Consider the following 17,967-nt stretch of genomic DNA (forward strand, 5'->3'; position numbering starts at 1 on the left):
CTATACCACAGGTGTCAAACTCCAGTCCTGGAGGGCCACTGTCCTTTAGCAACCTGCAACATTTAGATGTGCCGCTGCTGCACCACACCTGAATACAATAATTGGGTGATTAGCAGAACTCAGATTTCTATGTTAATATATATTTTACACCATTCTGTGTTGGATTAACACGTTCATAGTGTTAACTTTTGACAAAAAACACTAGTATTGAGTAAGTCAACACTGTTGTGCGTTTAATTTCAACTACTGTGAATAACACAAATCTACACTGTTAGAATTATGTTTGTTATCATTCTTACATTTGTAATTTTATGTTACTAGTTTTTATTTAGAGGTTTAATGTTCAAATTTTTGAAACTGGGGAGACAAAATTAAATCTTCCTTAATCAAGCATTGTTGTACAGATGGTGACTTAGATCTTCCTGGGATAGTCCTGAGCTGTAAAACGTGTGTTAATGTGTTAATTTAGTTTTTGTGTCTCCCCTCTGTCTGAATTCACATCCTACTGTGAAGATTTCACCCCCTCCATTCCTGTTCACACCTTTCTCTCCCCTGCTAATAAAAGAGACAAACAAACTGAAGGTTTTCAGAACACATGGTGAGCGGCTTGGAGGAGCAGTTCACTGTGTCTTCTCCTTCTGCAGAAGCTTGGTTGAAAACTCATATACGTTGTCTGTGGTTCTCTTTTTTCATGTAGGTTTAAGAAAATACCTATCATACACCATCCAGAGTGGACCAATATAGACACTTTCAAAATGTTGAATTCAACTCTGTAGGAGTTGACTGAACACTTCCAAATTTGCTGTGTAGACATTTGCACTGGACACGATACACTTTCACATCCATCCATTTTCTGTACACCCTTGTCCCTAGTGGAGTCGGGAGGGTTGCTGGTGCCTATCTCCAGCTAACGTTCCGGATGAGAAGCGGGGTACACCCTGAACAGGTCGCCAGTCTGTCGCAGGGCAACACACACACACGCACACCCGCACACAAACACACCTAGGGAGAATTTAGAGAAACCAGTTTACCTGACAGTCATGTTTTTGGACTGTGGGAGGAAGCTGGAGTACTCAGAACCCCAGCATGCACAGGGAGAACATGCAAACTCCATGCAGAAAAATCTCAGGCTGGGAATCAAACCCAGAACCTTCTTGCTGCAATTCAACAGCGCTACCAAATATGCCACTGTTGACCCCCACAATACACTTTAATCACTCCAAATAAAGTCACGCTACACACAACACTGCTGAGTTATTGCATGAAGTCATGTCATTATCTCATCCTTAATACCTGCAGTTATATGTATTGACAAATACAGAAAGAAATTACAATTCGGATTTGATCCCAACACTGAATAGTTAAAGCTTAATCAGAGGCCAAAATAGCTTATTGCAGCACCTACATATAGACGTGGCTTTCACTGAGACATAAACCAAACAGCACCCTCTGCTGTCGGGTGGAATGTTCTGCTGATTAAGAATATTTCCCTTATTTTACAGAAATGTTCACCTTATTGCCTTGAGTTTTGAGTTGTTTTCACACACATAGCCTGACAGAACAGCTTTGGGATGAGAAGTCATCCACTGCGGACGGGGACGAGGAGTCGACGCAGTCCAACCAGTCTGCAGCAGAGGATCGTGGGTATCCGTCCTGCGGTGCAGAGCCTGGAAACATGAACTTCCAGTAGGAATCTCCTCTGAACAGATAAACAGAACCTAAAAGTGGGAGAAGAAAGTTACAACAGGGACACGGCTACACTGATAACCTCAGCAGTTTCTAGGCAAAAAACTCAGCTAATTTTTTACATTTTTGTTCTTAAAGGGGCAGTATTATGTAAAATAAAAGTTTTTGAGCTTTACATCTTGTCATGATGTTATTTCCTCATCTAAAGCATACCAGACAAAGCTCCTCCTAAGAGCTGTAGTTTCTAAGCTTCCAAGCTTCTGCCTCACCGCTCCCCCACAACTCCCTCACTCAGCTCCTTCATAATACTGGTTAACTGCTCATCAGCTGAGCTCATCTTAATAAGAGCTACTTCTCAGTGAAACCCTGGTAAAACAAACAAAAAAAATGTTGCTAAAGGGTTAATAGAGGAGCCATGATGTTCTGACTTTCTGAAGGTTTCTGAAGTTTCAGAAAAAGTCAAACTTCTTTTAAGTCATAATTGATTAGGTAGCTTTTTTATTAACAACTGAAGTTAACATAGTTACCTGATTGTGCTATAAAATGAAACTATGTGCCTGTAAAACACATAATTCTGCCCCTTTAACCAACTCAATTCCACTTCAATAGATTTCAATTCATATTTAAAATGAGAGCAGAGACTCTAACACGTTCCGAGACCATTCACTTCCTCACCGTCGTTGTCGGTGGTGTAGGCCGCTGACACCATCCCTAAGAAGCTGGCTCCACTTGTCTTCCTGCTTCTCTTTCTCTAAGTTTCCCACTTTTCCCCACACAGGTCCTTCCTCTGGATCCCACACCAGGGCCCAGCGCCCAGATCCTGGCACTGCTTCATCCTCATCATCAGGTTGTCCTCGGGTCAGGCTCACCCCCATCCGGAGAGCAGTCAGGGGCTGAGGGTAGCCGTCCTGAAGGGACAGATCCCTGAATAGCCAGAACCTGGAGCCTGCAGCAGCACACAGTGGCCAGGTAAGGGAGCTGAAGCAAGTATGAACATACTGCAAAAGAGTTCACACCCCTTGAACCTTTTAACATTTTATCACGACAACCACAGACCAGTGGCTCTTTGGACCTTCCACAATGGCTCTAAAAAACTTTGACTAAAAGTGATAAAGAACCAACTAATGTTTATACATACAGCTATAACAAATACAGATTTTAGCAGATCAGTCCAGATGTCAGGAACAGGGTCAGGCCAAAACACTGCACAGGTAAACATATTAAAATGGTGTTGTGCACCGCTGATGAAGATGATGGCGTGATCTGAATGCCTCTCCAGCACAGCATCCAGGCGCAGCAGGTCAGCGGGCAGACCCCTCCACAGCCTCCTGACCACAGCACCACGCCCTGATACCAAACCCCCACCATTCACCCGCCACACCGTCAGGCCTGCAGCGACACCAACATTTCTGTGACAAACTGGAGAAAGAGTTTCTAGTTGTCCCTCCAGAATGTGTTAATTGGATGCAACATTAGCAGCTCAGCAGCTTAAATAGGAAACATGAGGCTTCAACACACTGAAGGATGAGGTTTATAAAGGCAGAGATTAATTTAAAAGGTGTGTAGGGTTTATTTACTGGGGTTTCTTTAGTCTTTTTGTCCTTTTGTGCTATAAATACTTTCAGAAGCATATGCAGTTAGCTACTGTTGCTATAAGCTACATGCTGAATGTACAGTTCTGGAAAAAATAAAGAGACCACTTAAAATGATCAGTTTCTCTGATTTTACATTTTTTGCAGAAAATGAGAAATGGTCAAATTAATGAAAAGATGCAATGCTTTCATATCTCAAATAATGCAAAGAAAACATGTTCATGTTCATTTGGAAACAACAACACTAATGTTTGAACTCAGTAAGAGTTCAGAAATTAATATTTGGTGGAATAACCAGGAGGTTTTTCAATGTGGCTCATTTTTTTCAGAGCTGTATATATTGAAAGAGATAACATGTTTAATTCCTTTATTGTTTCCAACATTCAAACCTTTGAAGAAGAAAGTCTCTCCTCTTATCTTTGCCACAACGTCAAAGTTGGTGTTACAACGATCTATGGGAGGACTGAAGCGACAAAAACAGAGTCAAAGGACACATGGTGATTTGTTTGGTCAATCAATCAAGCAATCAAATTTTATTTGTATAGCACATTTCAGCAGAAAGGCATTCCAAAGTGCTTTACATCATAAACACAAAAACAAAGTCATGCAACATAGAATTAACAATCAAAACATTACATTAAGTTAAGTGCCATCGTTAAATTCTTAATTGATTATGTTTGAAATACAACTCTAAACAGATGGGTTTTTAGTTGAGATTTAAAGGCACTCAGTGTTTCAGCTGTTTTACAGTTTTCTGGAAATTTGTTCCAGATTTGTGGTGCATAGAAGCTGCATGCTGCTTCTCCTCGTTTGGTTCTTACGGTGGCCGACAGGTGCAAATGCGCAGCAACAGAGAAAACATGCAAACAAAAAAAGACACGTGCACAAATGAAATGCAACAAACATAAAAATAGACGCAAACAAAAAGCAAATAAAATGCAGCAAACAAAAAAGAGAGACGCAAACAAAAAAAGAATACAACCACAAATGAAATGCAGCAAACAAAAAGTGCTGAAAACGGAAGTGCTCCAGACCACTGGAGGGACTCAAATAAAAACAGCTGTGTCCAAATTTAGGGTCTGCATCCTTTAAAGCGGGTGTTCAGAAAAGCTGCAATGGCGAAAAAATTATTTTTGCTGTACTACACTTAAAATTACACAAAATTATTTTTTACAATGTTTTTAGGCGAGAATGTAGATGTATAGATCTGAAATATCTGCTCAGTTCATCAACAAATCACTTAATTGCAACATTGCTCGAACATTTTCGGAGATGTCTGCTCCTGCTGCATTAACAGCCAGCTCCCCTCGCCAGCTGTCAGCTGGCCGGGCGCTCCAGGTTCGGTACACCAAGAGAGAGAATGCATGTCTCCCGGCAAATTGTTTTAAAAACTCCCAATAGTTTTCCCCTATGAGTGGAAGTGAAACACAGATATTAAGTCTGGTAATAGTTGTAAAAATGTTTTGGTTCACTAAAATATTTAATTTATTCCTGAGCAAATGGGTTTGACTGATTAAAGCTAAGCTTTGCTGTATTTCATTTGTTTGCGTCTCTCTTTTTGTTTGCTGCATTTCATTTGTGGTTGTATTCTTTTTGTTTGCGTCTCTCTTTTGTTTGCTGCATTTTATTTGTGGTTGTATTCTTTTTGTTTGTGTCTATTTTTATGTTTGCTGCATTTCATTTGTGCGCGTCTTTTTTTATTTGCATGTTTTCTCTGTTGCTGCGCATTTGCACCTGTCGGCCACCGTAGGTTCTGGTTCTGGGGATGCAGAGCAGACCAGAGCCAGAAGACCTGAGGTGCAATAAATTAAGTAAACTTCCTTTTGTGTCTGTTTCCATCACTCACACACTTCATGACTCTGTGCTGATCCTACATCTGGTCACTGCAAAGTACTTCTGTTACTGTCAAAGTGTCATTCAGTTCCACTCCAGTCCTACTATACTGCGATACATATAACTACTGTAAAAAAGTACTTGTTTGTACTCACTTAAGTCTTGAATGTACCAACTTCCTCTGAGCTCAGTGTTTTCACTTGCCTTCAAGAAATACTATAAAAAATTAACTTATACAGAATTTTAGCTGTAAACACTGAAAGCATTTTGAATGAATGGCTAATCCCAACTCCATGATCCCGCGTTGTGACAGTCTCCCAGTTTGTCTTTGTACAGGTCGTACCCAGGTCTGTGATGATGGTGATGGGCTCTGTGGTGCAGCTTAGGCTCCGTTGTAAGGCGAGGAACATCTGTCAGCAGAAGCTGGTTCCTTTTACCTGTAGCGGAAATTAAAATACGTTAAACTTGAAAAGCCTCACAGAACAGGAATGGGATTATTCACTTAAAATCCTTAAAACCACAATTAAAAACTCAGCCAACGCCTCCTGCAAATGCGCCATGAAGAGACGGGAATGTTGAGCTATAAACCATGCAGACTGGCAGCTGTGTCTGCAAAGCTTACAGGGTATTCTGGGAAAGGAAATGGTGCAATTAGTTCCACTTTTCACCAGACACTTCCCTTCCTCTGATCCTCTGATGCTTTACAATACAATGCTTTGACATGGGAAGGCAGAAGTTTAAAGCTGACAGCAGTAGTCAGTAACAGCAGTTGTCAGACCCGCCAACGTATTCTATTGACTATTAGGATGCATTCACATCAGCCCCTTTCAGTTTAACTTTAGTTCATTTGCTTAGAAAGTGCGGTTCATGTGTGGAGTTATGAATGTATAATTGAAATCTGATGAGGATCAAAAACATGAACTCTGGTCAAATGCATATGTGAATACTAAGCAAACTGGAGACCGCTCTAAAAGCAGGAATTAGATTGTAGCACAGGGAATTCTGGGTAAATACTACCAAAATATAAACAAGCAAGTCTAGCACTAGAATTGGCCCGTGGTGTTTTACCAAAGACAAAAGAAAAATCCTATAGTCGCTAAAAATCTGACACTACTCTACTTTTGTTTACATTTTGCAAAGAAGGAAGTTGCTCTCAGTATCTTCAGAGGTTTTTGTGTTGCTTCTCTGAGTGGTTCCTGGTACCACTCAGGTGGAGTATAAAGGTTTTTCAAAAGGTTCCGTTTGTTTGACTCAGTGCTGTGTGAAAGCAAACCACACCAGCTGAAAAAGGAACAAACATAATTTTCAGCCCAAAATTGACGATTGAAGTCGGAGTGAAAACACCCTCTTAATAGTCTAAACCTTTGCCTGTTCTCATTCCAGCACAGGAAGATGCTCAGATATAATTCAAGTATAATAATATTTATACCATCTAGAGGTTGTAAAGTTATGTTTTGGTTCATGTAGCTTGTGCTTCCTTACAATCACATTGCATCATTACCACATGTGGTAATGATGCAGTACTGTTCCTACCATAGATGTGAGTGATGTGCTCCAGGTCCTGCTGTTCCAGGCGGTAGTGCAAAGGGTCTCCAACAGGACCGTGGTAGTATGGCCTCATCACTGAGTGGCGGGACGAAGAGTGGGCCAGGCCCAGAGCATGGCCAAACTCATGGACCAACACCGTAAACAGGTCCGTACCCTCATAAGCTGGAGGGGAATATACACAGTTATACAAGAGTTATTACAAAGTAGATGTGTCTCTTAAAGCTTGTTTCTGACCACAAGATGGTGCTGTTGGACAGAAATGAACCAACTACAAACCAAGAGCCTTTGGGGTCATCTAAGGCAGACAACAGAAAAAAATACAGTTTTGCACATGAAGTGAGTGGAGGGATTGTTTTTATGCGCAATACCACTAAAATCTACTGAACTGTGCCTCCAAAACATTTCCAGTTTCTGATTCACACATAAAGAATTAAAATATAACCAACAATGTAAAAATTAGTTAATTCCAGGGTCTGTAATTAATTAATTACTGTTTAATTGAAAATTATACATTGTCAAAACAAGCAACATTCTCAACTCAAAAACCCTTTTTGCTGTAAAAATGTTTGAATAAATATACATATGAGCTAATCAATCAAGACATTTGTTTTAATATGGTGTTTGTTCAACCATCATACTGGTGCAAAGTGGTGTTAGAGCTGTACAAACAAGCTCAAAGAATCATTTTTATTCATGGAACTTCGTGATCAAATCTGTCTCTGGAAGCGTGGACAATAGATGCTACAGTGGCGTATTGGGGCCATTGTAGATAGAAAAAAAGGAGTACACTTACATATAACAAGCTTGAGATTATTCTCAGAAAAAAATTGCTAGAAATTGCTTTCTTTGTGCATTCTAGAACGTTTCAGAAATTATCTTAAAATTAGTTCTCTTTTTTTTTATTTTTTTTTATCCACACTGGACCCAACAAGCCATTGTGTAGGGAACGTTAGCATTGGGGATGTGGTGCTGCTACATGGTTAGCATTGAGATGTTATTTTAGGCTTGAATAGCTTCACTGACAGGCCAACTCCTTTTAGCACAAGTTGAACACAACAATACTCCTTTCCAGCGTCCAATCAGATCAATTTTTGAAGCTAAAACTAATCACATGATCCAAGTGTAGCGAGTTTGCTTGGCTACACGTTAACTCGTGTAGCCAAGCGAACGAGTTAGCGTTCTGACGCTCAAAAACAGACATGTTTCTGTTTTTGAGCGTCAGATTTATGGTGTACCAAAAACAATACAAAACATGCAGTATGTATGTTAAAAAAATGCAATTAACTGCGTTAAAAATTTTAACACTATAAGCTTCCTAACTTCAAATCAAAATGAACATGTTAAAGTTCCACCCCTGGTAAAAATATTTAAATACAGCTAATTAAATTCCACATAATAGTAGGTCCAAAAACAACACTTCTTTGGTCTTCAAACAATCATGCAGATTTCTATTTAAAGCCAGACTACTGGTGTCTTTTTGCCAACAGGTGTGCAATGGCGGATTAATATGCGTAAAATACCATCTGCCCAGGCCACCATTCTCTGGGCACCATTCTCTAGGCACCATTCTCTGCTCATTTTGCTAAATGAGCAAAATGCTAAAATTAGCATAATTTAATGCTCTAAAATGAACACTCTAAAATGAAGGTATTATTTATGTTCTTTTATTAATAAATAAGTGCAGCCTGACCTGGCTGTCTGAAAGCCCACTGCTCCTCTGCATCCAGATGAACTCCTCCTGCCCTGGCAGGATCTGAAGGGAAGAAAGCATGACCCACTGCTCCACCGGCTCCATCGAAGGGATAGCCATCACCGTGGTAACCTTGGAGAAAGTCTACCTGCAGGTCAGCTGCCTCTGGGTTGCCCACCTGGATGCAAGACAAATCAACAGAGTACAGCACCCAACAAAAGTATCTATGGCATCCACAAACTTTAGCACTTCAATGGCATTTTAGTTGATAGAAGTAGATAGGCCCCTTGCCTCAATAATCTGTACAACATTCTTTCACTGAAACCTAATAATCCAGGCTTTAATGATCTAGTTAGAGGTTTGTCCCTATTTGTTTCATAAAATCCAAGAGGTGAATTTCCTATTTTATTGCATTTCATACAACCACCATCAAACAAATGTGCCAACCTCATGGAATTCCAGCGGCGTTGGCTCTGCCCAGACTCTTAGAGCATAGAAGACCAGAGAACGAATCATCTCCCTGGACAGGTGTGAAGAGGAAGGATAGGAGTGCAACCTAAGAAAGTGAAAATACTCTGTGAGTAGAAGAAAAGGGCAAAGTGAAAGAAAAATAATAATTGCCCTATTTAGGATAGTTACAAAGTAAGTAGCTAACTTAGAAACCAACCCATACATTCTCTCCACTGAATTGTTTGTTCATTTAATCAAATTCCTGACTTTTTCTGAATTTAAGCTACATGATTTATTCCACTATGTCATAGACACCATTTCCCCTTACACCGGAGGAGACTTAAAAGCGTACAAAGGCCTAGATGCTAACCAGTTTTTTTGTACATGCTAGGCAGCATGATAGTGGGGCATTTTCTTACTATTGATTAGACATACCTTCTCAATAATGCAATATTTGATTGCATCTCACTAATCTTGATGACTCATGAAGTATAGGAAGGTTAATCTTCTTACTTTATAAAAAAGTGTTCACTGAAAATCTGCAAATACATCAAGAGCTGCCAGTTCTTACGATTGGCAGCTGTTATCCATCGCCGTCTTCTTTCCTCATCAGAAGGTTTACGATAAAATGGCAAGTTTGGTTTGCATCCTCATCTGTTTGTGCATCTGTTGAGCACTCTGTGACCATTTCTAAATAAAAGCAGTATTGGTCAACTGTCTGTTTTTGGACAATCATTACAGGAGTTAATGCAGGTATCGGTTCTTTTGACATCTGCCATGTTGGAATGGAACGCTTTTTGAAGAGAATGACATCAAGTTCAAAGGGTAAATAGAGACACAAACTGCTGGGTCACTACAGCTACAGGATACAAATCTATTGCTCTTTCAAATTCAGGTTACACTACAAGTTCTGGTATCCTGGACGAGCCCCCAATTTCTGATCTGATCAGACCCTTTTGACTCCAACATGAAAGGCAAGCTTAACGCTCTCTTTTAAACCAGACCTAGCATGCCCTCCCTTGGTCTAAAAAGCCGATGTTTAATTATTATATTTTGGTGACGTGAATGATACACACCAATGTGCAATTAGGCAGAGTAAGAAGAGTTATAATAGACTTCCATCCAACCTCCAGTTTATGTTCCTACGGGTCCACATGGAGACAGATCTCCTCCTCCGTATCTCCTTCCCCTGCTGGAGGACCAGTAACTTGGATGGTCCATCTTGGTCAGGAAGGGAGCAGCGTGGGCTCTTCATCAGCACCATTGTTTCCTCATCTAGACAGTCCAAGTACAGAAAGATACATTCACATTTAAACCTCGGGTCAGAGGAGTAGATCTGACCCGAGTCCAATATTGGGTGTCGTCCTCACCTAAAACTCCGGAGTCTTTGAGGCCAGCAAACGTTTGCATGGCTTTGACAGCGTCAGTGACAGCTGTCCAGGCCTGCAGCAGCCCGGTGGAGGGGTCTGATCGGGGCAGGTAGCCATACTTGATCAACCAATCCTACAGAAGAGAACAGTCGTTTCTGCCTCAATTATTTAATTAGGCCTCTCATACAAAATCCTTATCTTTGCTTTTGGTTAATGAGCCATCCCAGACTTGGTAGGACATCGTCCCTTTGGATCACTGAAACTTCAATTTAAAGTCAGAAATCTGTTTGTGGAAAGTGATTCTGAGATTATTTCTCACTTTAATGAGTTCATTTTTCTCAGTGTAAGTCTATCTTTGTGAACTAGACTACCATAGCAGCCTGTAAAAACAAGTAGAGTATCTTTGAACGCTGTATATCTACCAAATAAGACGTACTTCTTGTTTGTATTGGTGAAACTAATTCTCTTCAGATATGTTTCACAAATGCGCAGCTGTATCAAAATAATCTGACCTAAATTCACGGGTCAAATATTGTTTAATAAAAACTATCTATGGTATTTTACCACCATCTGGGTGCTCTCATCTTTGGTGGGTGTAGCAGGTTGAGACGAGGGAGTTGGGGTCACGCTGGCAGCAGAAGCTGTCTGTATCCATTCATTACTCAGGCACAGGATGAAAATCCACATTTTCATCTTGGTTGCATGTTTTTTGTACAGGACGACTCAGCGCTCGCTCTCAGAGTACAGGAAGAAGCACGTGGACTGTCAGCCAGATCTCCATCCCTGGTGAAACACAAAGCAGCTGTATCATTAATGTCATAATGTTCATCATTCAGCTATTTGACTCAAACTAAAATGACATAAGATATTAGCAACTAACAATTATTTAATTAATCATTATTTATTAATCATAAATAATGATTAATTAATCATTAATCATATTTTAGTGTGTTAAATTTTAACATACTTTGATTAATGTACTTTAACTGTACTATTTTGGAACAACTAATTTTGTGCTTAGTATACTTTAGTAGTATTTAAATAGTATTAAATTACAACTTTTAGTATACTTAACATAACATACTTTTTTGGAACAACTTCAAGTAGTACTTAATGTACTTAAAGTGTACTTTTTAAATGTAATATTTAAGAGCTTGATTATTATATTTTGAGTGTACTAATTCTGTCATAGAATTTTATTAAAAATAAACTTTCAACATACTTCAAATATATTTTAAATATATTATAAATATATTTAAATTACCCTTAATTGTTATTTTTGATTTCTTGCTATGCTATGTATTAATTAGTTTTATTTTGTAACCAGGTTGCTGCATGTTGCAGACTTCTGCCCAGGTCCCTCTTGAAAATGACATCTGGATCTCAACAGGGTTCATCCGGTTAAATAAAGAAAGTTTTAAAAAGGTATACTTTATTAACCTAAAATTACCATTTATAATGTAATTTAAAACATAGTGAAATTAATAATTTAAAGTAGTGTTAAGTGAATTTTCAAAAATTCTATTTTGAGCATATATTTTAAAATATACACAAAATATATTTTAAATATATTTTAAATATACTTGAGCAAGTGTATATTTACACTTGGGCAAATATATATTTTGTTCATTTAAAGTATACTTTTATTTAATATATTAAAAGTGTATTTTGGTACAATTATGTTTAAGTGTGTTTAAAGTTATAATTTCAAAATTGGTACAAGTATACTTTTAGCATACTTCAGATATATTTATAGGTAGTACACTTAAACTCCTTTGAGCTTTTTTTGATCTATAAAGCAGTCTGTGGCCAAGTTGTTCCAGAGGTTAAATTGATATTATTAGGGCTTAATTAACAAAATGACAGCAAATTTGCTTACTTCATAACTTCATAACCAGCTACCTTTACTCCAATGGTCTGTTTAACAGCTACAGTCTCAAATCAGCTCAGCCCTCCAGGACTGTCAGAAACAGTAACATTAAACCTGTTGGGGGAAAATATACTACCTTTGCTTTGCATTGTCCCCACATGATGGCAATGATATAGTAGGATCCAATTAAATTATGGGTTGTTGCTATGTTGTTGTACGGTGTTTTAAGATCTTGTTCAATGTGACCCTTTTTAACGTTGAGCCCCTGCCCCTCCAAAGGTTCTCTGCACGGCCCTGGCAACCATCAATCGTAAGAACTGAAGACCATCAGAGCATTTGCAGCTTTGCAGTAAACACTTTTTGCAAAACTAGATTAAATAAGATTAGTATGATGCAATCAAATATTGCATTATGAAATCAAATCATTACTAGCCATGGAGAAAATGTCCTTCTGTCATCATGTTTTCTACCATGTACGAAAATAATTTTTGTACAATTTTAAGTCTGCTCCAGTCTAAAGGGAAATGCTGTTTATGAAATAGTGCTATTTGGAGTGAATTCAGGCAAAGTCGACAATTTGATCAACTCAACACATCATGGGTGTGCTGTGGTGGTACAGGGGTTAAGCACAGTCCACATATGGAGGCCTCAGTCCTTGACATGGCCATCGCTGATTCGATTCCTGGCCTGGCGACCAGTGGCGGAGCCAGAGAGGGGGCCAGGGGGGCCAGTGCCCCCCCTGTCATCTGATTGGCCCCCCCAGTAGCCCCCCCAGATGATTGACATGTAACAGCACCAGGTCATTTCTGTACATTATTTGGAATTATTCTAAGCCAACCTAATATCTAAAGAAGAAAAACAATAATAAATATATCAAAAGAAAATGTATAAAACTTTATATAAGTCCATGTGACATAAATAAATAGATTTTTATCAGGCGCGATACCAGCCTCCTTTATACTCATAAAAACAAGCTGATATTCTTCTCCTGGGTGTTTCAGTTATGCTGCGCTGTGGTGCAATTCAAAGGCTAAAGCACTTCATACCTGGTGGTGATGGTAAAACACCAATAAGTTATTTATTGATCCTCCGCAAAAAAGAGAAAAAAACGAAGAGGGGCCAACAATGTTCCTAGTTTGGAGCAGAGGTTGCGCTAGAGTTTTTTCGTTGTCCGTCAAAGAAAAAAATATTTTTATTTCCGATTTGTAGTCATCAAACGAAACATTTATTATTTCTCTGCTAGAACGTTTTTGAAATCAGGTAACATTTCACGAAATGACGTGATCACAAGACGGCAGAACTCTGATCATTTCCTGATCCCGCATCACTTCCCTCTGCGGGAGAAAAACCCCGCAGAAGCGGATCAGCTGAGCTAGGAGCTCCGAAGTCTCTGGTCCGTTAAAGCGTCCAGATCAGAGGTGATTCTCTGACTGATATTGTTCTTAGTCTGATTAATAATGAGCTCCACGATGTTCTCTGTGCGTAAAGTTGAAACTGTCTGAGCACCAAGTGGTCAGCTGATCACAGTCTGGACAGAAACCAGCGAACTGCTCTCTGTTCTCATCAAGACGAGGGTGAGGAGGGAATCTGGCATATTAACTCAGTTAAGTTTTTACTGGTTTTGTTTTTAAAACACCATTAACGTAAGCAGTGTAACTATATATTGTATATTTGGCATTTGTCATCTCATGTGTGATTAATTGGTGCGTTACGGTGGAGCATTTATGCGCATTTATTGCCCAGCGCTCTGCGCTTGTTTCTGCCTAACGGATCTGCACTTTAATTTCTTTCCTCTCTCAACAGCTGTTATTCCTCTACATAAACTACAATAAGTAGATCACATTCTCTTTAGGTTTTCTCTGTGTGCTCCAAACTCATTAAATGTAAACTCATTAGAAGCCCGAGCCACCATCAGGCAAATAGTTCTGGTTTGACCCGAAATATTGTTACCCGTCAAATTACCTGTCCAAACAGAGCTTCCTAACCAAGGTGTCCATAACTCTTCAACATGCTGTCAGCTCCCGGTCAGAAAGACGCATTTAGTTCATTGTCCATGAGATGATATTCAGAAAGGATCTTTTATTTGATTGATTTTAGTTTCCTCTGTGATGAACTCTTTGCGTAAAGTCTATCATGTCTCCATGTGCGCCAGTCAAAGGTGTTAATTATAACATGTCAAATGACAGAAGGGCTTAAAAACTAACCAAATATTCAGTTTGGTTATTTTTTAAAATTATATATATGTGCACACACACATTTAAAATTTTGCCCCCCCAGAGGTAGTCCTGGCCCCCCCTTAGCCCCCCCAACTTTAAAAGTCTAGCTCCGCCACTGCTGGCGACCTTTGCTGCATGTCTTCCCCTTCTCTCATTACCCACTTTCCTGTCAACTAACTATAAAATAAAGGCCACTAGAGCTGAAAAAGAAAAAAAAACACTTAACATGTCATAAGAGAGGGTATGGGTCGGTTTCCAAGATAGGTTTTTCCAGTTTTTATAAATACAGCCATCTGTGAGGCCCAACTAACAAGAGTGCTGCCTCCACAGACATGAATAAGTGGAAGCCATGGCTACACTTGGAAAAACAATCTGCCACTCCGTTCACACTCCCATCCCTTACCTCCAACGTCCGTCACAGCGCCTCAAAATGGTGACGTAGTTTGCAAAGGGTCAATATGTACAGAAACCCACAAGTAGTTAAAATGGATGAAGTGCTTTAGTCTAACCAATCACACCACAGGACAAGTCACCTCTTCACAAACACACATCTAGGGGAGCGATAGGGGGGAAAAGTGATAATTCCAAGGGCCCTTGACCACAGGGGGCCCACCACAATTTTTATATATTTTTTACAACAAATATAAAATAAATTGGGGCCCTATAAATTACTGTTATTGTGTTTTTTTAAATTATTAGCAGTAAAAATTAAATGTTACTGTGATATACCATAAAGTGGGAGGATTTAATCACTTGTTGATGGTCAAGAAAATCTGTTTAAGAATATAAGCCACCACATAAATTATTAGTCTTGCAATTTATAATATATGTGTGTTTTTTAACACTGAAATTTACCAAAATACCCTGTTAAATCAAAAGAGAAAAAAAGGGAACCAAAATTTGTACAGCGTTTCACCAGGAGGCCTAAAATGGGGAGCCTCACCCCCTTGCTCTTCAGGCAGAAGCTGTGTCCGAATTCAGGGTCTGCATTCTTCGAAGGACGGATTTGTAAGCCAATTACATCATAGCGTGGCGACAAGGCCTGTCCGAATTCAAAGACTCCTTCAAAGGGCTCTTGCACCTACAGCGTTGACGTCACATCTCCAGGAGCTAATGCGGCTCACTTGTTTCCACTTTGAGTTACCATGACTGCTAGAAAAGACTAAGTCGTATTTCAGATGCAAAAAAAGCAATACTATGAACATTATCGTCTTCCTAATATAATAGGCTTTTAAGTTTTCATTAATTTCCAAGCGATCCTGAATTAAGAAGATGGTGGCTTGTAAATATTTACCACTACCAGTTAAAGATAACACTGCACAACACAAAGTTTGCTGCTTTCATTTCACTCCGGATCAGCCTAAAAATACCGGGGATACGGATGGTAAATAAAGGAGCCTCCCTGAGTTATTTCCATGGAATTCCTTCAGTATTCAGCCTGAAAGAGTGAGTTTATGGGAACGAGTGAACAGACCAGAGCCAGACAGCCGAGCAACTGATCTGCCTGTACATACTGCTGTAAACACCGTCCTATCTGAGCTCTTCACAAGAAACATGCAAGGGTAATAAAACGAAATAACAAGGAGACCTTAAGGGACACAGTCATATTTTTCTAAAAGCAGCAACAATTGAACCTGAACGGTCAGCTGAACCAGATCTCTGACACCAGAGCTGCACTACTGTTAAGCTATGAGGCTTGTTGTGCTCCGTCAGGCTTCGGAAGCTGAAAACCCAAACCGTAATCTCCCCAGTCTCTGACACTAACGACAATAAGATAAAAACATTGTCCATTAGAATGTTTAGATACTTAAATAACACATTTTTACAAGAACAATGTCCGAGAATAATGCTTACTAGCATAAGCTTACTAGCATAAGCTAAGGTTAATGTAATGATTTAAACAAAGTTTAAATCATTACATTACTTCTTATCACCTCTGTAAATAGATTTACCACACACTAAAGACCTGGTGAAAAAGTTGTACAACAAGACTCAAGAAATGTATTTACTGGCACTGCATTATTAATTAGAATTAAACAGTCACATTAAATGAAAAGCTGAATTAGAAATAAGTTTCAATTTTTAAAACTGAAACCAAATGTCCAAAATAAACATCAGTATTCCAACTACAAACTCCAACTTGGATCTCAGAGATTTCTGTCCAGCCCTGACCTTCGTGTTGACCCCTGATCCAGTCTGACTGTACTGATCAACAGAACATGGTGAAGCAGCCACAAGCATTATTTCCTGAATCTTGTCAGTTCATGCTGGCTGTCTGAGATGCTCATGGTTTTCTGGTAGTTCATTTGCTAATTTTTAACTTGTAAATAACTGATTTCAAACATTCTGCTGCACACTACTGAAGGCAGCCCAAGTTGCACCTGCTTTACAATACTTAGCATTACTTTGCATCATTTCAGTGTGTGGTTAAAATGTGGGGAAGTGAAGAAGTGAAATATAAAATGATACAAACAGACTGACAGCCACTGTAAATCTGCTGTACAGTGATTTTGTCTCTGTTTCATCAGACGCTAACAGTACTGTCACCATCTGCCGCTGTTGTCTCACATCACACAGCCCGCTTCTTCCAGACACACCATGTCAGACATAAACTTGGTTCTTGCAGAGACTCCAAACTGTCCCCCAGATGTCCCTTCACTCCCCCATCCCCCGGTCACTGCAACCAGCCTTAACTGAGGCAGAAAACTACAGAATCCTTTCTCCTGCTTACCTTCCTGCTCCTGCTCATTCTCTACGTCTGACCCCTTCTCCAGCTCTCTTTATCTGCTGCGGGATGATCAGCTTCTTCTTTCTCTCAATGCTTCGTCTTTAACCACACACACACACACACCCCGACTGCCCCCCCACCTCTCACCCACCTGCTGTCAAAACCATGGCGACAAATGTAGCCTCACTTCATGTCCTTCATTGGTCACTTTGCACTCTTCACTTTTTCTGAACATCAGAGCATATTTGACCAATATGGAAATGAAATAAATAAATTGAAATAATAATAATAATAATAATAATAATAATAATATAATAATAATAATAATAATAATAATAATAATAATAATAATAATAATAAAACCCTGAAACAATTAGTTAGAAGGCAGAATGCTCCCCCGCACGCAGAAACAAGCAGTGGATTCAGCAGGCAGGATTAGTGTGTGTTACGCAGAAAAGATATGCTTTGTGAGTGAGTGTGTGTGCAACATCTGCATGTATCTTCGTTCATGATGCCATCAACATTTTTCTCCGAATCCTCTTAACGTGAGGATTAAAACAGAAGTAAAATGAAGTCGAACAGATTTGTCACTCCATCCCTTTCTCTCTGCTCAGTCCTCTCGTGCTGCTTCTTTGTGTTTAAGCTACTGAACCAACTGTTAGACGGCAACGCGCCATGACCTGCTTCTGTATTCACCACTCACACGCAGCTCCCTCTCTCTATGAAAGCATCTAGGCGACGCAAAGCTGGAAAACAAATTCGACTGGGTGTGTCTCTGTAATAAAAACGTTTTTCCTGGCTTGTATTTTCTTTATTGCTACAGATTGGGTCACATCGATGCTAATAGTGTTTCTTCCATTGTTGGATTCCCTGGCCCATTAACTCCCGCTGAGTCCCACTGGGATCATTACGCTCCATCTCATCTGTGTGTGGAGCTGGATGGTGGTTTAGCAGGAAACTCGAGTCTTTCTGAAGCTTCACACA

General features: G+C 39.5%; 1 protein-coding gene across 1 annotated transcript; it reads right to left on the reverse strand.

Moving 5' to 3' along the window:
* Nucleotides 1-1,537: 1,537 nt before the first annotated feature.
* mmp17b (matrix metallopeptidase 17b) lies at nucleotides 1,538-17,077 on the reverse strand. Its single transcript, XM_081611813.1, is given in 13 exon segments — nucleotides 1,538-1,718; nucleotides 2,362-2,377; nucleotides 2,379-2,632; nucleotides 2,926-3,075; nucleotides 3,668-3,741; nucleotides 5,455-5,548; nucleotides 6,645-6,821; nucleotides 8,350-8,527; nucleotides 8,797-8,905; nucleotides 9,927-10,074; nucleotides 10,170-10,302; nucleotides 10,734-10,952; nucleotides 16,987-17,077. Coding segments are annotated over 12 exon segments (1,641 nt in total). The 5' UTR covers nucleotides 10,863-10,952; nucleotides 16,987-17,077; the 3' UTR covers nucleotides 1,538-1,539.
* Nucleotides 17,078-17,967: the final 890 nt, after the last annotated feature.

The sequence above is a fragment of the Poecilia reticulata genome, chromosome 10 (genome assembly GCF_904066995.2).
Source record: "Poecilia reticulata chromosome 10, P_reticulata-male-v2, whole genome shotgun sequence".
Classification (NCBI taxonomy): domain Eukaryota; kingdom Metazoa; phylum Chordata; class Actinopteri; order Cyprinodontiformes; family Poeciliidae; genus Poecilia; species Poecilia reticulata.